The 22,977-nt window shown below is 50.2% G+C and overlaps 8 protein-coding genes across 8 annotated transcripts; 5 read left to right on the top strand and 3 right to left on the bottom strand.

The window, feature by feature from the left end:
- Window positions 1-495: 495 nt before the first annotated feature.
- F9C07_2278754 (uncharacterized protein) lies at window positions 496-1,612 on the top strand. The gene has a single exon (XM_041284362.2). It carries the CDS (start codon window positions 648-650, stop codon window positions 1,269-1,271), a length of 624 nt encoding a protein of 207 aa, XP_041141562.1. The 5' UTR covers window positions 496-647; the 3' UTR covers window positions 1,272-1,612.
- A 425-nt stretch (window positions 1,613-2,037) lies between these two features.
- Window positions 2,038-3,927, top strand: F9C07_300 (putative MFS transporter; the record flags this gene model as incomplete). The annotated part of the gene is made up of 8 exons (XM_041288918.2): window positions 2,038-2,050; window positions 2,102-2,240; window positions 2,297-2,457; window positions 2,512-2,634; window positions 2,682-3,038; window positions 3,098-3,151; window positions 3,204-3,569; window positions 3,625-3,927. 8 exons carry the CDS (start codon window positions 2,038-2,040, stop codon window positions 3,876-3,878), a joined length of 1,467 nt encoding a protein of 488 aa, XP_041141563.1. The 3' UTR covers window positions 3,879-3,927.
- Window positions 3,928-4,369: 442 nt separating this feature from the next.
- F9C07_2061506 (PhoD-like phosphatase-domain-containing protein) lies at window positions 4,370-7,733 on the top strand (the record flags this gene model as incomplete). The annotated part of the gene is made up of 10 exons (XM_041288919.2): window positions 4,370-4,527; window positions 5,486-5,879; window positions 5,928-6,087; window positions 6,134-6,312; window positions 6,364-6,433; window positions 6,479-6,620; window positions 6,673-7,033; window positions 7,080-7,175; window positions 7,222-7,462; window positions 7,513-7,733. 10 exons carry the CDS (start codon window positions 4,370-4,372, stop codon window positions 7,731-7,733), a joined length of 2,022 nt encoding a protein of 673 aa, XP_041141564.2.
- Window positions 7,734-8,730: 997 nt separating this feature from the next.
- Window positions 8,731-8,934, top strand: F9C07_2030274 (uncharacterized protein; the record flags this gene model as incomplete). Its single annotated transcript, XM_071508552.1, has 1 exon — window positions 8,731-8,934. A coding segment is annotated over one exon (204 nt), but the record flags the coding sequence as incomplete, so codon positions are not given.
- A 582-nt stretch (window positions 8,935-9,516) lies between these two features.
- Window positions 9,517-10,543, bottom strand: F9C07_297 (putative esterase; the record flags this gene model as incomplete). Its single annotated transcript, XM_041288933.1, has 4 exons — window positions 9,517-9,702; window positions 9,752-9,943; window positions 9,996-10,216; window positions 10,279-10,543. The coding sequence occupies 4 exons, from the start codon at window positions 10,541-10,543 to the stop codon at window positions 9,517-9,519; spliced, it is 864 nt and encodes a 287-aa protein (XP_041141565.1).
- Window positions 10,544-10,717: 174 nt separating this feature from the next.
- F9C07_2278750 (putative separin) lies at window positions 10,718-17,516 on the bottom strand. The gene is made up of 2 exons (XM_041288943.2): window positions 12,595-17,516; window positions 10,718-12,545 (listed from the first exon to the last, which is right to left on the bottom strand). The coding sequence occupies exons 1-2, from the start codon at window positions 17,276-17,278 to the stop codon at window positions 10,972-10,974; spliced, it is 6,258 nt and encodes a 2,085-aa protein (XP_041141566.2). The 5' UTR covers window positions 17,279-17,516; the 3' UTR covers window positions 10,718-10,971.
- A 63-nt stretch (window positions 17,517-17,579) lies between these two features.
- On the top strand, window positions 17,580-18,274 carry F9C07_295 (uncharacterized protein; the record flags this gene model as incomplete). The annotated part of the gene is made up of 2 exons (XM_041288934.1): window positions 17,580-18,021; window positions 18,078-18,274. 2 exons carry the CDS (start codon window positions 17,580-17,582, stop codon window positions 18,272-18,274), a joined length of 639 nt encoding a protein of 212 aa, XP_041141567.1.
- A 422-nt stretch (window positions 18,275-18,696) lies between these two features.
- On the bottom strand, window positions 18,697-21,645 carry F9C07_294 (aspartate/glutamate carrier protein Aralar/Citrin). Its single transcript, XM_041288944.2, has 4 exons — window positions 21,170-21,645; window positions 19,875-21,068; window positions 19,650-19,812; window positions 18,697-19,588 (listed from the first exon to the last, which is right to left on the bottom strand). Exons 1-4 carry the CDS (start codon window positions 21,347-21,349, stop codon window positions 19,038-19,040), a joined length of 2,088 nt encoding a protein of 695 aa, XP_041141568.1. The 5' UTR covers window positions 21,350-21,645; the 3' UTR covers window positions 18,697-19,037.
- Between the last annotated feature and the right edge of the window lie 1,332 nt (window positions 21,646-22,977).

Raw genomic sequence — 22,977 nt, 5'->3', positions numbered from 1 at the left:
AAGACAACTGCACGCCTAACTGCATGTATGTCTCAGTGGTTAATCTAGGCTGCAGATGACGAATAGAGTCGATCAATACGAGTGGCTCTTGGCCTGCGGAGAAGCTTGGAGACCCATCCACTCCACAGTCGAGACTGCGGTCCATGAGACAATGATGTAAGGCAGATCGTCTCCAAGATTAGTTCTCTACTGCAAATTCACTGCCTTTCCTATCTAGTTTCTGCCCGGTTCAGTCTTTTTGCCGGTATCTCCGGTCCTGTGTGGCGACTACCCCTCGACTGCAGGGACTTGCTGGCTTGGGACTTGGCTAAGGTGGGATTTTCTGCGGGTCAGGAAGGTAGCACTGCATTGTCTAGCCACAATGTATCATCCGGAACTGTTGTTATTGGTACGAAGGACGGATTGAGCAGCTCGTGTCCTGGTGGTTCATCCGACTCAGAGACATGCCCAATGGCAGTGCTGAGGCAATTACGAGATAGAGTAACCGTTATGAGTCTATATTTTTAGAATCCTTTCCATACTGGCTTATACAGAACTCGGAGATCATATATAAATATGTGCCTCTGCCCTCGACGATCAGCTTCTATCCATCAACACTCTGAACCAGACATCTCTTTCGCGATCGTCAAAGTTAGACACTCTTCAAGATGCACTTTACTAGCAAGTCCCTCCTGCTCGCTCTGAGCACTCAGCTCTTGGCTGTGAGCGCTGCTCCAGTCTCGAGTGCCTCCACCTCTGAGGTCAGCCAGCCCACGCCCCCTGCCGGGGTTGCTCAGTATGGCAACTATGGAGACTATGGCAAGTACGGCAACTACGCTTCCTACGGCACATACAAGAGAGATGATGTCCCTGAGGGTGACGGCGAAGATACTGAGCCTTCCACCACGACTTCGCCTACCGAAACCCCTACCCAAACTCCTATCAACTATGGCAACTACGGCAACTACGGCAAGTACGGACAGTATGGCTCCTATGGGGCGTACAACCTCGAGAAGAGAGACGACAGCAGCTCCACGACCACCTCTTCTACTACCTCCACACCCACTGAAACACCTATCAGCTACGGAAACTATGGCGACTACGGGAACTACGGTGGCTACGGCTCTTACGGGTCGTACAAGCGGGACGAGGTCCCCGAACCTGAAGAGAGCACGACTACTACCACATCTTCGACCCCTACTAGTACCCCTGTGGACTACGGGAGCTACGGTAACTACGGCCAGTATGGCTCCTACGGAAGCTATTCCGAAGCTGCTGTCGCTCAAGAATAAGCTAAGAGTGACGGTTGTGACCATGTAACACGGTCGCACTTATGTGTAACGAGGCAACAGCCACTATGAACGAAATGTACCGAATGATGACTTCCAGCCCATGGTCGCCAAGGCTGTCAGCATGAATTGAAAACGTGAGACTGCCAGGGGGGAGTTCAGCAAGGGATGTGTTACCGTTATTTGTGCAATCAGTAAGGATGGCCGTTGGAAAGGATGGATTGGATGGGAACACTTCACGTGGACGAATGATAATGCTTATTGAACATTCTTATCTTGGGTCATATGTCACTAGTTAATTAAAATAGCATAAATATGTTGTGATTTCTGTGTGCCTGCCAAATAGTGTTTTGATCTGTAGGAAAAGTTGACTTGGCGAGGCTTAGCCGTACTAGCGAGGGCCAACACTGAGAACCCTTCTCATAAATTTGTGACAATCTCACCTTGACACAGTGAGATTGGACAATGCACAAGCCTGGATTACAGGATTCCCCGGGGATCGGCATATTTGGCGATGATTCTTACCCCATGAGTCATGGATCTGCAATAATTCAGCTGGCGGCCGACTCCGGCCTCCACTCAAGCCTGATAATCGGGCCTCTCTGCAAAGCGTATTTGTTAAGCTGATTGCTCCTCGGGCCGATTTAAACTACAATGGGATTTAAAATCTGACAAGTCCCCCTGTCCTGGTTCGTTCTCCTTAAAAGAAAAAAAAGAAGCGTTTTCCCTGACTCTTGCTCTGACTCCTCGGAGCAGCCCATTCATCACCATGGGTTTCTTAGGTCAGTGACCGACGCGTTTGCGACGCTACACATTTTACTAATTTATCGCAGAGCCAGAGAAGCCCTCCGATGGCGAGCTGTCGCCAGAGGCCCCACGATCCCCGATTAACGAGCGCAAGCTGATGGCCAAAATCGACTGGCACGTCGTACCGTGCTTGTGTCTCATGTATTTGCTCGCATTCTTGGACCGGTCAGTGGGAATGCGACTTCTACTTATGCGCCGATACTAACCGAATGCGCCGACAGAGTGAACATCAGTAACGCGGCGATTCTGGGTTTACAGGAAGACCTGAATATCGAGACGGGCACGAAATACAACACCGCGTTGACGATCTTTTTTGTTCCCTACATTATTTTCGAGATCCCGTCGAACATTTTGATGAAGAAGCTGAAGCCTCATCTTTGGTGTACGACCTCCCTGAGACATTCATGAGTCGAACGAATATTGACGGTCGCAACAGTGTCATTATGTATGTTTGGGTTCGGCTTGGTCATGGTCTGCCAGGGTCTGGTGCAGAACTGGGGAGGACTGATGACTACTCGCTGGTTCTTGGGCATGTTTGAGACCGGTTTATTTCCTGGTTGTATGTTCGACTTACCCGGTTTTTACGGTGGCAAGCTAACCGCGCAGGTTTCTATCTGATGGGCATGTGGTACAAGCGCAGCGAAGCTCAGAAGCGCTTTAGTTTCTTCTTCAGCTCCACCACCCTGGCAGGTGCCTTTGGTGGTCTCCTTGCCAGTGGTCTCGGCAAAATGGACGGTTTGCGCGGCTATCGAGGCTGGCGATGGGTGTTTATTATCGAAGGTGTCCTGACCTGCGTGGTTGCCATCATCTGCTACTTCCTGGTCACGGATTTCCCAGAAGACGCCAAGTGGCTCACCGAAGAAGAGCGCGAATTTGTTCGCGAAAAGCTCGCTGCGGACACGGGCAAGGCTGCGCCAGATGCCGATTTAACCTTGCGCGATGTGTTGAGTGTTTTTAAGGACTGTGAGTACTTGTCGCATATCGTCCAACTTCGTCTTCGTCCTTAACCGTCGCCTCTGCAGACAAAATCTTCATCGGTGGATGGATGTACTTTGGTCAGGTTGTCACGGCCTACGGTATGCGCTCGCTGCTTTTCTTCATGTATTTGTTCGACCACTGACCTCGCAGGCTACGCGTACTTTGCGCCGACGATCATCAAGACCTACGGATACGGAGCCATCAAGACGCAGCTTTATTCGATTCCTCCCTGGGCAGCGGCATTCGGATTCTCCATGCTTGTTGCATTCCTTTCGGACAAGTTTCGCCACCGATTCGCCTTCGCATTCATCCCGATGCTCATTGCGATGGCTGGATACGGAATTCTGCTCAACATCCACGGCGAGGCGCAACGGCACGTGCAGTACGCAGCCCTATTCCTCGTCACGATGGGATGCTACATCGCAATGCCAGTCTTGGTGTGTTGGTTTTCCATGAATTTAGGAGGTCATCGGCGACGGAGCGTGGGAACGGCTTGGCAGATCGGCTTCGGTAACAGTAAGTCTAGCTTTAGTTCTCCTATTAGAGACCAATTAACTAACCACAACTTCAGTCGGAGGAATCATTTCGACCTACTCGTTCCTCTCGAAAGACGCGCCGCTCTACCGCAACGGATACATCATCAGCTTGTCCTTCCTGTGTTTCTCAGCGGCAATGGCCGCCCTTTACTTCGTCGCGGTCTGGTTCGATAACCGGAGACGCGACCGGGCGATGGCGAACGGCACCGTCGATGCCCAGAACAACGGCGCAGAGGAGCAAGAGGAGCAATTGGGTGACATGGCGCTCACTTATCGCTACAACTATTAATTAGTAATTAATTTCGTGTGAATTGAGTCGAAATTCTTGCGTTTTGACGCGATGGACCCCGATACCGGACTGAAGGTAGCATCTGGAGAAATTCGAGCAACAATGGTCTAAGCTGAGTGTGGATCCTGAACTCGGGGTAGCAGCCGTAATATTGCCAATGAGAACACGTTCGGTGGATCTAGTAGCTCCCATACCTTGATCTAAATCCTCGGTTCCTCAATGATCAGTTGGTCTGGTCGCTGGCCTCGGCATTGAGAGTGACTCGGTGCTCCGGATAATTTGGAGCTGTGCTTCATAATTCTGGGGATTATGCGGAGTATTCCGTGCTTAACCGGGTCAACTACACTGTAGAGTCACCGCTGCTCTTTCGTACTTAACGATCTCTTCTCATGAAATACCTAGGTGGACAGGATGAACCCCCACTGACCCACTCTACAGCCTTTATGGTCTTCTCTCAGCAGGATTGAGATGAAAGTTATTATTCAATCCATATGCCGACGTCAGTATTCACAGTGCCTTTCTGTCCTCTTTATTTATTTATTTTTTCTCTCTCAATTACCATAACCCTACTCTTCTTCACACGGCTTGGCAGGACTGTTGCGAGGAGACCCCTAGCCTTTCTTAGTAGTCAACGAGTTGTTGTAATATTGTATGAGGATGTCGCTTTTATCACCGGTCCAATAGCAAGAGGTCTTGAACGTGGTAATCGCGATTCTTGTTGCCATATGATCAGCATTTTCTTCCACAACCATAGCGTAGGACATCAACTTACTCTTTTCAGCCATTTCTCTACTACTCTAGGATCCTTGTGCTATATATACGAGATACAGTTCTCGAACAAGTCGACATGTGTATTCTCTGCTAAACACAGCAATATCAAACACAAATTCCACTTTTCAACAATCTGGCACTCCCTAACCACCAAAACATATCAAATCAACCATAATCCATCCCAAATAACGATATACACCCCCCAAGACCCCCTAACCAATAACCCCATCGCCAAAACCAATCCCCAGCTAAGAAAGCGGGAAGCAAGCGGAATGCCAATGCTTGGCACTCGCACAGCAACAAAGATCAAGCTCCAAGCCATTCTTGGCCTTCCAATGGGACCAAACGTCCCTTGCACGCGGTTAAACTAGAAATTGAATCCCAGTCTATCTTGTCTATCAACTGGTCTTAGTATGAGGAATGGTGGATTCAGACCATACGGAATCTCCCGTATTCTTGTAGCCGAGTCTTGGCTGATTGTATAGTTGCCATGAGCCCTGGTGTTTTGCTTTGTCAGGTTATTTGCATCTTGGCCAATTGATGACTCTGGGTACTGCACGCGATGGGACTGTCTGCTGGATGGTGTACATGTGTGTGATGGGTTTCTTTTTATTGGTTTTTGGGATGTGCTGGAGGGCAGGAGTTGAGAAGTCGCGCTTTCCTTCTGTTGAGGTTGACTACAGCAGTATGAAAGTGAATAGATTATCAGGTTATAAATAGGGAGATTCAGTACAATGCCAAAAGAGAATAGGAACTACTTCAATATCATCATTCAATATGGTGTACACATCGACCCTCCTCTCCTTACTCGCCCTATCCACAGGGACGTGGGCAAGCTACAATGCAAACCTAAACTACCGCAGCCCTTCAACCCGCCACACCGGCATGGGAATCAACATCGACTCCGTCCACCGTCGTAGTCTCGCAAAACGCGATGAAGCCCCCTTCCACCCCTCGCAGTTGAACTTCACCCATGGTGTAGCATCTGGTGACCCCTACGCGGACAGTGTGATCCTCTGGACTCGGGTCGCTCCATCCCTGGAGGCTGACAGAAGCAATGTGACTGTTTCGGGGACCGTGGGGTTGTACAATCATGATACAGAATCGTATATCAAGGCCTCGGCGCATCCTATCTGTGTCGATTATCGGGTGTATGAGGATAAAGAGGGCCGGAGGGTGGTTGATAAAGGGAGGGCTTATACGACCAGTGATATTGATTATACTCTGAAGGTATGGCGTGTGTCCTGTTTTTGGGTTATTGTGCTCACTGTCCCACAGGTAGAGGCTAGTGGATTGAAGCCGTTCACGACGTACTGGTATCAGTTCCAGATTTGTAACTCGAATGTGACTAGTCCGCTGGGACGAACCAAGACCGCCCCGGGTGCCGATGATGCTACTGAGGAGATTAACTTGGCTGTTTATTCTTGCAGTAATTACCGTATGTGCGCAATTCTCTACTGTATTGTCGGTGCTAACAAAACTAGCGAATGGATATTTCAACGCGTATGGAAATGCCGTCCGGAAGGACAGCGTCGACTATGTGCTCCATCTTGGAGATTACATTTATGAATCTAAGAAGGGTGTGGTCGGACAGGATGAGAGAGCTGTTCGACCGGAGCGAGAGATCTTCTCCCTCTATGATTATCGGACTCGGCTTGGACATGTACGAACCGTCCTCACTGATCTCATTATAATCCCTACTAAAGATTCATAGTATCGCACTGATCTCGACCTTGCCGCATCCCATCAGAACTTTGCCTGGATCCCTGTCTGGGATGATCACGGTATGACCATCCATTCAGCCTGCTGATACCTCACTAACGATATAGAAATCGCCGACAACGGCTACAGAGACGGTTTCAGCCGTCTCAACAACACAGAAGAATCTTTCCGCAATGACAGCCCTCAAATCAGCGTCGACCAGCGCAAGATGAACGCCGTCCGGGCGTACTTTGAGTGGATGCCTCTTCGGTTTGTCACACTCTGACTCGGTTCTGTGACCATAATCCTAATATTGCTCTAGTCAAGTCGACATGGATGACGGTCTCCGCATTTGGCGCTCTTTCAAGATGGGAAACCTCTTTGATTTAATCATGTTGGATACCCGGAATTACGATCGCAGCATTACTGACCTTTGTATGTATGTTCCTTTGAGCGAAGACGAAGCTAACCTGTCAGATTGGAATACGGATTATATCGAAGAGATCCACAACGATGCCGGTCGGACCCTGATGGGAGGTCGTCAGGAGTCGTGGTTCGAGAAGCAGTTGACGGCGTCTAATCAGCGCGGCGCGAAGTGGCGTATTATCGGGAGTCAGCTCCGTTTTGCTCGTTTGGGACGGGAGACTAATGGCGAGGTTACTTATAACATGGATTCTTGGGAGGTGAGTATCCCATTTCTCTTAGACGGTCAAGTTACTGACGGAGTAGGGCTACCGTGCGAACCAAAACCGGACGCTCAAGCACCTGTATGATAACAACATCGGCAACAATATTATGATCGCGGGCGATACACATGTCAACTGGGTGAGTCTTCTAATAACGGTATAGGTGTAGTTACTAACTGGAACAGGTGAGCGACATTGCCTGGATCGGTGAGAAGCCTTATGACGGCAACACCGGTGTTGGTGCCATCGGAGTCGAATTTGCTGGTACAGCGGTCAGCAGCTCCGGGTTTGGGGGAACGATCAACAGCGCAGAGCAAACTGCTGCTTCTTATGCGAGAAACGAGGATCTGCAGTGGAATGAAGGCTACTACCGCGGGTACTTTGAGCTGCGGATGAGACAGGACGAGGTGGAGGCGAAATACTTTGGTAGGCTGGATGGTGCTCTGGATAGACATGCATACTAACTGATAGTATAGGATGCCCTACTGTGGCTACCCGGAATAGCTGGGAAATTCCCCTGGCCAACTTTACCGTCAAGCATGACGATAACCATCTGAGTCGGCCTATTGCTGGTGGACAGGTGGAAGCGGGTTTTGTCCATCAGGGCGAGGTGAAGCACAGTAACCTTACGCTGAACACTGACACGGGCGAGTGGCAAGTCATTGGGTTTGATCAGATGTTTGTCAAATATCAGTAGTTGGTTTATGTATAATTGTAGACTGTTTGAAACACCCAAGTTCAGGGGACCTTTCTTCAAAAAAAAACATATACTATACATTGGTTCATTCTGAGTCCAATATTCAACATTATTACTTTGGCAGAATAGACTTTTACTAGTTCAAGTGGTGTACTGGGAAATCCTGCACGTGCAAAGACCACGAGATGTCCCCAGCCCTAAGGTGCATCATACCCTCACCAGTCAGAAAAGATCATAACGAACCTCTCTCAATGTATCACAGAGCCGAAAGCTCAAGAATCACATCAGCGCAATACAAATGAAAGTACACAGACCAACCAATACACCAGAAAGGGGTCATGACATTTACCCTGTAAAACCCAACACAATCCCAAACACAACCTACAGCACTCCTCTCACAAAAAGACCGCCAACATAGCTACCAACTGTTCATAACCTAGCCTATAATAATATAATCCCCAACATAAAAGAATACCCACAAATTCACATGGATGCCCACCGCCACACCCGAAAGGATCGGACAGACACATGGTCCCACATTTAATCCAAGTGGCCATTGTCCCCGTTTCTCATCTTTCCAAAACAGTCCCATTGGGCATAGATTGACCCTGCCAGACCCACTGCCGATTCGTCCGGTTATCAATCAGCCTGGGTTAAGTTTAGGCGGCTTTGTGTTCTATTCTTTTCTTTGCTTTTAAGTCGGTCTTGTCTTTCTCTTTTCATTTACTTGACTTGACTTGACTTACTCTACTTACTCTCCACTCTACTCTACTATTCTCAATTTATTCATTCATTTGTCTATTTGTCTATTGAGATATAGATACAGATACTATCTATAATCAATCATTCATTCTACCCCAATATAATATCCTCATAATCAAAAGAGACGAAACCAGACCAAAAGGTCCGTCCCCCCCATTTCCATCCTACCCAACCCTCAGACCCCAAATCCAACTCAACTAACAAACGAAACAAAGCATATAAAAGAACCAAAATGGTCCTCATCACCCGCGGCATCTCCCTCACCAACTTCCTCGTCGCATCCTCCGCCCTCGCCTTCCAGGTCTTCGTCCTGTATCCCTGGCACAAGCAGCTAGACGAGAGCTTCGAGGACCTGAAGAAGGAGCATTTGAAGGTTCTGCAGGTTTTGGATCGGGTTGAGCATGGCAAGACGGGTGGCTCGGGGGGGAGTATTCGGGAGCAGATTGAGTTGAAGAGACAGGGGCTTTAGAGTATTTATTATCTTTATCTTGGGTTTGGGTCGAGGAGAGTTGGGTATAGACTGTATACTGTATAGTCTTATAGAGGATAGATTTATGAATGGTATTATTCTTTTTGTTCTGGGTTATAGCGGTCTGCTGTGAGTTTCCTCGTTTATTGTATTCATTCAATTTTGTATGGAAAATTTCGTAGGAATTGTAGATGTTAATTCGATTCCAGGGGATTCGCCATACTTTGTTCGATGTTGACGGTTTGTCGGCTCCGACCTGGGCCGAGTCGGGTCCGACTCTGGGCCGAGATATCTCCTTTCTTAGTTTATCTACTCTCTAGATTGTCTGGACAAGATACGATATACTGTGAACGTTGTATGTACATCCTTCTCTATAATCGATCTACGGGGATCGGTATCTGAACAGTCGTGATTCATCTAGATCCTAGGTTTCGGACGATCGCTGCCAACATCAGAAGACGCTCCATCCAGTCATCGCGGTCATTCTTTACATGCACTTTCACACAATAAAACATCCATTCAACAACAAATTTTAAAAGGGAAGTCAACCCACTATGCAAACAAGTACTTGGCCGCGTGTTCCACGTGGTCATCCGCGAACGTCGCCATCGTGTAGTAGCTGTGGTCGTAGTCAGGCTGGTAGCGGACCTTCAGACCCTCGACGCCCGCCTCCTTGGCCGCCTTCTCGAGGTTCTCGGGCAGAAGCTGGCCCTGCTTGTAGAAGTTGTCGCCGGTGCCCTGTTTCATTTAGTATGGGTCAACAACAGATTAAATAACCAACACATACCACGTCAATGAGCACATCCAAAGGTCCCTTCCACTTCTTCACGAGCTCCGTTGCGTCGTGCTCCTTCCACTTCTCCTGCTGGTCCTCGCCGAAGTAGCCGCCAAAGGCCTTCTGGCCCCATGGGCAGTTGATGGGGTTGGAGATGGGTGCAAAGGCGGAGACGGACTTGTACTTGCCGGGGTTGCGGAGGAACTATCCGGTATCAATATTTGTGCATAGCCTCCGAAGTAAGACGTAAACATACCAGAGTCAAAGCACCATGACCACCCATGCTGTGACCGGTGATACTGACACGGCTCTCATCTAGCTGGGGGAACGCGGCAAAGACGGTCTTGGGCAGCTCCTCCGTCACATAGGTGTACATGTTGTATCCACCCTTGTAGGGCTCCTTGGTGGCATCGACGTAGAATCCGGCACCGGTACCGAAGTCCCAGGAGTCGTCCTCACCCTGGATGTTCAAGCCTCCTACATCCTTGTTAGCCGTTTCCACTCTCTTCGACATAGCTCAGTTGTTTATGGCGACATACTCGGGCTGGTGTCAGGGTACAACACGGCAATACCCTTCTTGCTGGCGCCGTGCTGGAAGAAGCCCTTCTCGGAGCAATTGTTGGCGGTGCAGGTGAGACCGGACAGGTAGATGAGGACGGGGACTTTCTGCGAGGGGTTCTGGATGGCCTGGGGCGGCAGGTAGAGGTTGAAGGACATTTCGCAGCGGGTGGAGGTGGCGGCATGGCTGAGCTTGAGGAGCTTTCCGCCAAAGGAGGCGATGGTTGCTTGCGTTGTGACGGACATGACGTGTTGTTTGATGGGGTGGAGGATGCGGAATTGGTGAAGAAGTAAAAGAAAAGAAGAAACACTTTCTATGGGGCTGAGAGAGACGGGAGTTAAATTGACGTTGGTGTGGATCAATGAGGAGTGGATGAGGGGAAGAATTGATTTAAATGAGGGGCAGAAAAACAACCCCCCACATTTAAATCTACTCCCTTATCTGCTCCCATATAAAACCATCCCCTCATCAATCATGACAGGAACTCGTACACCAAAAGGTCCCCACCTCGGGGATATTTTTACTCTTTTAGGATATATGCATAGAATACAAAATAAGTTATGATATTAAGAAAAGCTACCGTCACGCCATGAAAATGCCCTAATAACAATGCTCCTCGACCATGAAAAAGGAATCATCATAACAAAACAAAACGCTCAGTCTACCCAAATGCTTATTCCAAAAACACCGACGGAACGCCATAAATCACTGGAGCCGCTCCATTCAAATACTTCAACACACACGCCGGTCGCGACTGCGACACCGCTTCATCCAATGTCGCCCCGTCCGATCCGGCATCAAACAGTCCCCATTTCTCAAACGTAGACTGCGCAAACCGATCGATATCCTTATCGGTAACATCCCAAAGGGTCGCAACGAGCGCCGGACTGCCGGCATGAAGATAGTTCATCGGCGTGCCGTAAGGCTCGTACTCGCCCGCCTCCGTCAAGGTACCACTGCTGCACCCCATCAGGAACGCAACGGCACATTGCTCCAGTCGCTTGACCGTCCGACCCCGAATGTACTGCGCACCGCTGCCGTGTCCGAAGTACAGGAAGAGATTCGTCGTCTCCAAGCCGCGCTTGAACTCTTCTTCGCTCGGCTCGCGCTGCATAATGCCCGTCCAACCCTGCAGCTCTGAGAGATCCTTCTCAAACGTGCTTTGGGTCGTGCGAAGATCCCCAGTAGGGTTCAGAATGTAGGTGCCACTGTTGCGGTCGATGCCCACGCCCCTGGCAAGGTCCGAGTTGCGCTTGTTTTGGAACTGCAGGACTCGGTCACGTAGACATTCCAACGACGGCACACGACACACAGGGAATCCCTGGAGACATGGGAGAGACTCCCACGGGAATAGGTGTAGGGATTTATCAAGAACCAAGACGGTATGGTTCGGGGTGGGTTTGCCCCGGCGGTTGCTGGTGGCGTCATGGTAGGCCCGAACCGCGTCGAGGGTTTCAACCACCATCATATCAAAGTCAATCTCATCGTAGGCATTGCGCTCGCCCTGGAACTGTAGAATATCCACCACGAAGTACAAAAGATCCATCAACGTCTCTTCCGGATCTTCTTGGTCGTCCAGGTCCGCGACACCGATGAACAGCTCCAGCACGTTCGGGTGCAGGGTCAGGCGCGGACCCTCTGCCCGACCACCCTTCTGTCGAGAAGGAAGGTGTTTGTCCAAGATGGACTGGAATGAAGATGCAAATCGAGTCAGGGAAGTAGTATCATGAGGCACTGGGGAGAAGATTCCTCGGAACCCCCCGAACCATACATTCTCAATGTTCTGCAACAGTGTCTCCATCCGACGGTCGAGAGCTTCACGGTTCTTCCACCAATCCTTCTTCATCTGCCGATCTGTCTGAGCTTTGGCCGCGTGAGAACTTTCGTTGGCCAGCTTGATCAGCTCCTGCATCTCCTCCCGGCCGTCGTCGAAAGTAAACTGCTCGTCCTCCTCCTCAGAGTTGCCTCTCTTCAAGGGAAGCCGCAAAAGGAATGGGGAACGACCTTGATGCAGTCGTGAGACAATGAACTCGCTGCGGTCGGCGCTCAACGATAATGAAAGAACATTCCAATTGTCGGGTAGGATATCAATGTACTCTTCCACAAACCTCGAGCTACACAGATCCTCGGATTCTGCCATCATCGGGGAGGGCGTAGGCCAAAGAAGCGGGTCGTTATACTCCGCCAGCTGCTTGTCAAGATCAATCGCAGTATGCTCACGTGCGAAAGCACCGATACGGCCAAGTTCTACCCAGTTTAGCAGGTGATCGTTTGAAGGAAGGGCTTGTAGACTTACCATTAACATTAGCAGGAGGCTGCGACCAGGCGGATATGCTCTCGGCGGCTGTAACATGAGACAGCATAGAGATACGACTCATCAAGCGTGAAGCCGAGTGGCTATCCAGTGTTGAGCCCACGGTAGTAGCAGTAGCAAACACATTGTTGAGACAATCGCCAGCCTTGGAAAGCATCACAGCGAAGTCTTCGCTTGCTGTCTGCGCTCGGGACCGTGTCCCTCTAGCAGGTGCTCGGGGCTTCCGGGCTGTGCTCTTGGTGGCAGCCTTAGATGTGCTCGTAGTCTTGCTTGGCGATTGCAGGGAAGGCAGCGAAATTGTCGATTCGGGAAGAACGCAATATACAGCATGAGAAGCAAAGTGGCGAATAGCCTCTGCGAGGAAATGCTCGCTTTCCCCAAGATGCACCGAGATCTGGCTGTCCCTGGAGACTGCATATTGTCGGGCGTTGTTGAGCAGACATGAGGCTCTCTCAAAATCTCGTAAGGAGCGGCAGCAAGCGGCCTGTTGCCGCAGGATGTCGCTTCTGATCTGCAACAGGGACTTTGATTCAGGCACGGTGTCGGCAGCTTTCGAAGGGGTGGCGTCGACCTTGGTGGGTTTTCTAGCTGAGGTAGTAGCACGGGTTCGGCGAGTGGTCGCCGCGGGCTGCTTCGTCCTCCTGCTGCTCGGTCGGATTCGGAGACTCTCCATTTTATCTTCTAGTTCCAGGACACCCGAGGAAACCGAAGCCACATCAGACACATCCAGGCTGCCAAAATCAGCCATGATCCGGTCCGCCTCCAGAAGGGCCTGCAGTTCATCACGGTAATGGCCCTGTGCTCTATAAAGAGAGGCAAGACCCATCTGCAGCGACGCGAGCTCAACACTGCTCTCCAACTGCTTAGACAATTTCTCGGCAGCTGTGAGGAGTTCTTGGCCTTCAGAGATATGCCCTCCAAGAATCCAGTGGGACCCAAGTTGCGCTTGAGAATTGATCAAACGAACAGGGGCGTTCAGTGTCTTGTTGATCTTCAGCGCCTGCTCGCCGTAGTAGATGGCATCCTGGAACAGGCCGTGATGTGCAGATAGACTCGCAAGGTTTAATAGGGAGGTGTGATGTGAGCCGATGTGCGGCCAAAAAGGAGCTCCCTGGGTATAGACAGAAGTTGTTGTATGGTTCGCCTGCGATACATCAAGCTTGGCCATGGTTTCAACAACGTTGTCAAGCTCGGAGCTATCCCCCACGGAGATAACAGGGACAGGCAAGCTCTTTTCCTGTTTCCTCTGGGAGATTTTCTCAACCTTAGCCCATATCCTACAGTTCAATCGAACGGATAGCTTAGCAAAAAAGAGAGCGTCCTTGATGACTCCCTGGGCAAAAGAGAGCTGCGAACTCATGAAAGCTGCATCCGCGACCAGCCTTTCCCAGGCAATCTTGGCCAGAACAGAGCAGCTGCTCAAATCCTGCTTTTTCTGGTTTTTCTCGTAGAGAATTCTGGCTGTTGATAGGTTGGCCGCCGCCTTGTCAGTCTCGCCGGTTTCCAGGAGGTAGGCTACCCGCGCCAGCTTGTGTGATAGGGTGGCCAGGCAAGATACGTTAGGGCCGAGGTACTGCTCTGCGCGAGTGAGAAGATCACCGGCCTTTTTGCAGTATCCAAGTCGACAATTTTGCTGTACAAGACGCGCAATTACGATTATGGCTTCGGAAAAGTCACCATGTTCTTGAAGCTCCGTGACACGTAAGACCAATTCAAGCGTTGAAAGCTGGAGCTTCCAAAGTCCATGAATCTCTGTGTAGTCAACTACGGCCTTCAGCTGAAGGAGGTAGTGTTCAACATCGCCGACGTATTGTATCAAGGTTACACCATCGTTGCAGTTGCGCATCAGAGAGGTCCACGAGGATATCATGAGATTGAGAGATTCAGGTTGTAGGTCCCCCTGCAGAAGGCCAACACTAAGGCGCACAGAATTATGCAAATGAGTCGCTAAAGTCGCCAAAGCACCATCCTCAGCGTAGTCACCAAGTTCTATGGCCTCCAAGGCTTCCTCAAGTAGATCTTGTAATACTGTTGACTCCAAACAGTTCGGGCGTTCCAGGGACGAACGCAGTCCGCCCAAGACTACTCGTAAGCGGCGAATAGGGTAGACTTCCGGATCGTATAGACCAAGCAGGTTGGACACAAGGCAAGTAAAGTGTGACCGAAACGCTTCATCGCTGGAAGCATGTGAATGTAGCTCAGTCAGGATGCCCATCTGCCATTCCATGATATGACCTCTTACCAACAGCGATTGCGACTCGTCATCAAAGAAACCGTTAGACTTTGACTTGCCACGCAGCTTCAGCTGCAACTTCAGGTACGCAGTAAGGACTCGACCAAGCATGAACCCGCTGCTTTTGGGATCCTGAGAAGTTCGGTAAGGAAAGTTGGGACTAGAAATCAAGCCGTCCAACACTCCTGTGTCGATATGCTCTTGGATGGCCTGAGAGAAAGCCTGTTCGGCTTCGGCGCCCCTGTTGCCTTCCATGTAGAGATACGCAAGCCGTTCGTACTTCAAAGCCGCGAACCCCGTGTTTCGTTGTTCTGCTGAGCAACTGGACAAAAGATTCGCAGAGTGCTTCACCAGAGGTACCAGCTCACGATATCCCTTCCCACGTTCTTTCTCCTTCAGATAGCGTGACCAAAACAGGTTTGACAACCGAACGAATGCCGCACCAATTTGCTCTAGTACTGACGGATCAGCTTCTTTATCCGCGATGTCAATAGCCGTCAGAAGACGCTGGCAGTCTGTCAGTGCGGAGAGGACGTCTTCCCAGGGAGGCCTTTGTGACATAACTGAAAATTTACCGACAGCGAGCGCTGAATCCACTGCCGAGAGGACAATATTTCTGCACGCACGAACCCGCGTAAGAAACAAGTCATCCTCTTTCGACTCATTATCGGACGAAGATGGCCGACCAACATAGCGACGCAAAAACCGCAAGAAAGCAGGGAGATATTCGTAGATTTGGGAAATATCAATTCCATTCTTTTCCCCTGCCTTCGTAGCCAAGTCCCCATAAGCACTCATAGTAAGCTTTTTGAGTTTTGCTGCCTCAACAAGCAGCTCGTCGAGATCACTGAGACTCCCTTTCAAGGGCATGCTCAGTGAGGAAGTCGCATCAGATACAACATTCGTAACCTTGTCGAGTGAGGGTTTGGAAGATTTGCTAGCTTGAAGGTGCAAAGATGCAATCTTGCAACGAACAGTGGCGAGCGAGAGGCATTGTCCGCTAGAAAGCGGGTTGACGGCTTCGGTAAAAAGCTTCAAAGCTTCGTCAAAGCACCCGGCCTCTTGAGCAAGCTGTCCTAGTATAGTGGCAATCCTGGCAACCGAGACATTATCTCTCAGACTGGCCGTGGTGCGTTTTTGCGTATTCGCCACGGCGGTTTGGAGTCGAACGATTGTTTTGTAAATGGATGCAAACTCAGCTTTCTCGATAGATTTGCTGTGATGAGAGTAGTTGGCAAGGTAACGCGTCAATGGATCCCACATCTCTTTGCCTTCATCGCAGGTGTGACCAGACAGTTTCCAGCTCATGCACCGGATCTCCAAGGACAATAATTGAAGGGACAACGACGTAAACGGCTTTAGACGATCGCGGGTTGTGCTGCTAGTCGATGGCTGGTGGACTCCAGCCAGGGATAATACTGTATTAGAGAGCAGCTGGAGTTGAAGTGCTGCTTTGTCTTTGGTGAGAGCACCCGATTCCGTGGCCGCCACGATGACATTCGCTGGGCTGCTTAATTCGGCCAACTGCAACGAGGACGCGACTTTCTGGACGGTTGCAAGTTTCTTTTCTGATGCTATCAGTCGTAGCGCATTAGATTGAAAGGGAACCAGTACGCTCAGCACCGGGCCGGCGTGGTCAAAATTGGCAAACGTAAGGAAATCAGACATCCATTCTTTGGTGTTTTCCTCCTCCTGAGCCTCATTTTTCCTCCTACTCGTAGTCTTTGGTCGTACTGTAGCCTGGTTGTCCAGATGTTGTTGTAGTCTTCTCTTAAGTCCTCTCAATTCTTTAGAAGCCATGTCATTCAGCCCCAGTGACAGATACCTCCCCGCCAAGACGCATGCACCTTGCTCCAGCTGCATGTTCGGAAGAGCATCCTGCTGATCAACTTGGTCCCCTTTTAAGCTCCTTAGTGAAGACAAAGCCGTGCTTGCACATTCCGCCACAGCGACCAACCCAGCATCCAGCTCATCCTCCTGTGACGTCTTCAACTTTCTGGGTGATTTCACACCATGACTTGTCGACGGGGAGGCACACGCGGTCCGAACCCGAGCGTCGTCGCGTTTAGCACATTGCTTCGAAGCATCCGAAAGGGTCTTGAGGGTGGTGTTAAAGACATCCGTGGCGAGGACAAGCTTCTCTTGGAATGACAGACGCGCAGCGTCCATTTCCATGACTGTGTTGATGGCCGCTTCTTGTGCGGAGATCTTTGTCCCTCTCGATGACTTCGGGCGAGTAGAAGTTGCCGTAGTTTTTGTCGTCCTTGTCCCCCTCTTTACTGTGGTTTTATCGGATTCGGGCGCCGTTTTCGATAGCCCGCGGAAAAGGGTCTGGAGGGAGATGACGGTGGCATTCGAACATGTTGACGTGGAGCGAACGGCCTGCTTCACCGATTCCACTGAGGAATCGGAGAGGAGAGTGGTGACCGCCATTGGTACAATTGTATACTTGCTGTGAGTATGAAAGGTTAGTAGTTCAGGCCATCCGGAATGTTCAATAACGTGGTCGCTTGTGTGGCTTGTCTCCGTGACATCTGTGATGGTGATCGCTTGCCGTAAGCCAAGCCAAAGCCTCGTTGTCGTAGCAACATACAGAGCCACTACACCCAGAGGGGTATAGCGGCGCCAAGGCTCCGAGACTCCGATGTCAAGGACTCTTCTCAATATCCCAATAGCTTCAATCGTTGGATTCGACGTCGCAATACCTCGCAGTACGCCCGAAGTTCTCGCAAACATGTCTTTCACAAGACTTTCCACCCGGCTGCTGTCGAACACACGAGCTGCTCCCCGGCTCATTGGGAACATTCCCATCCGAACGCCACAACAAATTCGTCTCGAATCCACCAGAGTACCACGATTAGCCCAAGCCTCGGTCTGGAACTCCATGATTCCTAAATTCATCCGAAATCGTGGTAGCAAAGAGACAACGGCCGAATCTGCGAAATCGAAAGAGTGGAACCCCGCTAGCTTCTACATCATTATATTCATCTTGATTGGGTCACAAGCGATCCGGATGATCGCACTGAAGAACGACTACCGCGCATACACGCGGACAACAGACGCCAAGATCACACTTCTGCGAGAAGTCATTGAGCGGGTGAAGAACGGCGAGAAGGTAGACGTTGAGCGATTACTGGGGACTGGCGATCACGGCAAGGAGAGAGAGTGGGAAGAGAGTTGGTTTTCCCCGCTCTTTTACATTGAGGATTGGTTACTAACTTCTGCTGGGTAGTTCTGCGGGAGATCGAGGAGGAGGATTCGCTATGGCATCAAAAGTCGAAGGATCAGGAGCCAGATCAACAAGCTCAGTCGGATAAACGACAGGTGGAGAACTCACAGAAGAAGGACCCAGCTATGCCGGCTGAAGGTGCCGGAAACGAGGAGCCACCTGCTAATAGCCCCTCGAGACGGAAGATTAATTTCTTTTAAGGATACTTTCTATGGAATCAGTCAGCTTTCGGGTCCGGATCTCAGCTGCATACCTTCGCATTTCAGCCCAATGCGGTGGTGCTCCGACCGGAGAGTAAAGCTCGTTCGTTATCCTGTTGATGCGGGCGGAGATCGTTACTATGATTGGCCATTATGATAATCTGTTCTGCACCTTTGATAAGCGGTAGGTTGCATTGACTTTTAGCGGTGTCGTAACAACTGAGCTAACGACGGGTATATTCAAGGTCACCTGGTTGAGAAAATGATGTCCTCACTTACACTCATACTTACACTTATTATGTACATATAAGGGTCGATACCAGCTCTTAAGAGATTTTATGATACCCACGTCATTTTGACCTACAATATTTTTGCTCTGGTGTATATTACTCGTGTTGAACGTCCAATCCTATAACATATATTTCACACGCTTCAAACCAAAACGAGGTACATATCACACAACTGGTACCTGTACATTCGTATATAGGTTAAATTCACACGGTCTAGGACATCTCATGCAATTTGGGAATAGTGCAAATCTCTATCCCTTCCCCGGTCTATTCCTTTTTGATACAATGTGCAAATGCAGGGTGGTTCTGTACGGGCATAAGAGAAAAAGAAATGGTCTTCCAAGCAGAACCCCGGGTACTAAGCCAAAAGGAAACAATTCAGACAGACAAAAGAGAGCAGAAGGTATTTCCAATCGAAGACAAATGAAGGTAAAAATAAATCCAAAACGTCGCTAGTGAATACAAAGTCATGCTTAGTTAGTGCTGGGTGTCTGCATAAATTTGGGCCATTTGTCGGCCTGAGGAATCTTGATACGGCCAATGTTCTCGTCGAGATCCAGGATCAGCTTCAGAGCGTTTCTGGATCGGAGGTATGGCAGAGGAGCCTTGGCACCCTGAAGACCGACACCGGGCTCGATCTGTCCACTAGGAGTGACCTCCTCGTGCCCGGGCATGGGCAGCCACTTCTGCAGAAGTTCATATGATGCGAGAGTGAATCCGAACTGGGGAGAAGAACGAATGATACGGGCGGGACCACCCTTGAAGAAGGCCTTGAAGCCCTCCTCCTTCAAGATCGTCCGGGCGCAATGACGCAAACCAGTGTATCCGACTTCGCCCTTACGAGCCTCGACTTGGAGACGAGTCTTGATGACATCGCACGGGGTGGTCAGATAAGCGGCGGGCATACCAGCGATCGCACCAGCAGTCAGCAACTGTACAACACCGAGCTTGTGGGTGGGAGATTCGCCGAAGAAGTCGCTCTTCAGGTGAGCGTAGGTTGGGAAGTAAATCGCGGAGAATGGCACTACCGAGTCGCAGCAATTAGATTATAGGTCCCGACCGGGCAAGAGCAAATGGGTCCTTACCATCACGGAGCAAACAGGCACTGGCTCCCTTGTACAGACCGACCAGACCCAGGTTCTTCACGATCCACAGGGCCGAACGACGAGGGGCACCCTCGACGTTCTTCGCGATTTCTCCCTGAACCTGCAGACGAATCTTGACAATTTCCAGAGGGTTGGTGAAAATCTAGTGAGGGTCAGCGGTGAGTCCAGAGCGATGGCGTCACGGTGGAGTGTAGGGCAACTTACCACTTGGCAACCTCCGGCCGTACCACCGGCAAGGATCTCGTAAGGATACCAAATCTTGCCATTCTCCTTATTCGTAAAATGGCCACGGACCAAGTCGTTGACCGTCAGCTTGATGGCCTTTTCGGGCGCAACACCAATCAGCTGAGGCACAACTCCGGAATACAGGCCGGTGAAACCCTCATTACGGATAACCTTGCGCGCGCAATCGAGTGAGTTGTTGTACAGTCTTTCGCCGACACGCGTAGACCGCTGGTTCTGCATACGAGTCTTGACCAAGTCAATAGGGTAGACCATAAAGGCACCGAAAGCTCCTGCCAAACTACCCAGCGCGAAGTGGTGGACCGACTCCAACACGTTGTACAAGACCGACTTGGTCTTGTCCGCCGCCTTATGGGCGGTTGCGGCGGCGGCTTGGCCTGCAATGGCAAGGGGCATCCGCCATGATGCATCGATGACCTTGGCGAAATCCTTTTGAGCGAGTCGGCCGGAGGGGGCATCCAGGCCCGCGAAGTGGAACAGGATGTCCGCCTCCATGGGGGTGAACAGGGAGAAGCGAGTGATCCGGGCCGCCTCGTTCAGGAAATCGGCACGGGTGATCTTGCCGTCATCACTCTTCTGGGTGGCCTCACGCACAATGACATCAATCATGTCCATCTCGCGCATGATGTTCTGGAAGGCACGGACGGTGGCATATGAGATCTTGGTGCCGGTGGAGATGTTGCACAGACTGGGAAGATGTTCCAGAACGTAGTCGGAGAGCTTGTGTTTCGAGGTTTCCAGGATAATGCGCTGGAAGTCTTCGGGCTCGATGTAGCCATCACCGTCCTTGTCGAAGATGTGGAAAGCTTGGCGGATACGCTCCCCTTGCAAGCCTCGGAGCATTTGCGCGAATTGCGGGTAGGTCATGTCATGGCGACTTTTGGTGCGTCCGGTGTACAGGGAGGCCCAATCCGAGTTCCAGTCGAAGGGAATGCTGTCCTTGTCCTTGTTCACGTTATACAGGTTCTTGAAGGTTTCCCACTTCACGGCACCTGTGCCGTCGGTATCGAACAAACGGAAGGCGATCTCATATTCGGCATCGGGCTTCGAGAGGAGGTTCTCGAAGGTTGCCCAATCGCTGAGGCTGAGCTTGCCAGTCTGCTTGCGATCCGCAACCTTGAAGAGGATTCCGTAATGTTCACGCTTGATTTTATGCTAGAAAGGGCGAATTGTGATGTTAGCTGAAGGTCATGCGAGCTTCGCGGCGGCGATGACACATCATCGTTGTCGCAACCTGAATGCAGCACAACACTCACATAATCCTCATGCTTGGGGGCAATAGCATTGATGAAATCGTCTTCCGTCATGTATAGGTCTCCGGTGCCCTCATCCTTGCGTGCGTGACGAAGGAAATTCGTCTTGGCCTGGCTTGATGGTTGTGACTGATCCGTACTGGAGCCAACCAAGGACTCTTTTACCGCGTCCTTGACAGTCATTGTGATATATATATAGGAACGCAAAAAAAAACGAAAGAAAGCAAGCAATTGATGCAAGTCACTGAAGGAACCAAGCTTCAGGACAGATGAAGACTAACTAGGAAGGTCAACCCAAGGGATCCAAACAGGAAAAGAATGGGATTATGAAGGGGTTGGGTTAAGGGAAAGTGTGTGGAGAACGGAAATTAGTTAAGGAAGAAAAAATGGGGGAAGCGTAAGTGATAGTGCCAAAAGAAGATCAGTTAGTTCTGGGGATGAACAATGACTGTGTTGGCTTTGTTTCTTAGTTTTTTTTTCAGCTTTTCTATGAGGGAAAAAAAAAATGAAAAAAGTTTGTCTTTATGATTATCTTATTCTTTTTTTATCTTCTACTTTTATTTTTTTTCTTTTTTTGCCTCTTGAAGATCAGATACGCCGGGTAATAACCTCAGGCTGCCAATCACTGCATAGTTCCCAGCTGACAGGCCACCCTGCGAGACAGACAGCCATAATAACACTAATAATAATAAACATGAATAAAATTTTCAACAAGTCACGCTGGCCACTGGAAACCAGACACACCGCCCCTGGAATGCGTTAAATTACCCGGAACGGTGATTGATTCGCGACTCGGGACTGGAAGCCGACGGTTTCTGATTTGACTCCGCATCTCTCCTCATATTGTCTGTTTTGACTACTCGTTGAATGCATCGCCGCTTCGTTTGTCGACTTAGTATACCGGCCTTGAACATTGGTTATATACACAACATCCAATATTCCAATTCCTCCCCAGGTCCGTCCATACGTGGAACTGTCCCATTTCCAACCCAAAGAAAAATTTGGTTCCAGTAACGTGAGCTTGATTGGTGGTTCCGAGGCAGCATATGGAAGGGACGAGATTCTGAGCCACACACACACGGTAAAGTCCGGAACGTCTGCCCAGCCATGATTCGACGCCCGCACCGGCTGACCCCTGGAGCATCACCGAGACTTCCAGAAGGCGTTCAAGAAAATTCTGTGAACAGGGGTCATGCAGACAAGACATGAACTCCAATGGGCTCCGAAGGCGCAGTCGAGATCTCCCTCAGAGTTCCCTCTCCATTTTATGTATACACCGACCATATCATTGTTGGCATCAAGGTCGGAACCCGATGAACTGTGAGTTACTTAGGATTGACTAACCTGAGTAATGGACTTCTTCACATGACACGTCTTGGTCCTCGCAAGACCCCCCATCTCGGGCCGATGTGAGCGGGTGGAAGCCCACAAATGGTCGACAGATGCCTCCGTTCTCGGTGGGGGGAAAGAGAAGCCGGCGGGTCCAGATTTGGAGAACCAAGAAATCACGCTAAGGTACAGTAAGGCTGGGAGATCAATGCCTGAGGCCTATTAAAAATTTTAGAGCCTTGGCCGCGGCTGTTCTCCGTGTCCTGGTCCTGTGACCTGCACGTCCAAGGGTTCGACTCGGTTCTCGTCCGATGTTTATCATGGATAAACAGAACCTCATCGCGGTAGATCCCTTTTCCATGTTCCCAGCAACTGGAAAATCACTGGGGAAAGACAAATCCAAAAATTTTCACCGCTTTCCCAATCAACTAACCCATTCCTCCTCGCTTAGCAACAAAAACCGTATGATCACATCGCCAGAC

This window comes from Aspergillus flavus, chromosome 1 (genome assembly GCF_009017415.1).
Source record: "Aspergillus flavus chromosome 1, complete sequence".
NCBI lineage: Eukaryota > Fungi > Ascomycota > Eurotiomycetes > Eurotiales > Aspergillaceae > Aspergillus > Aspergillus flavus.
This window is presented reverse-complemented; position numbering and strand designations above follow the sequence as displayed.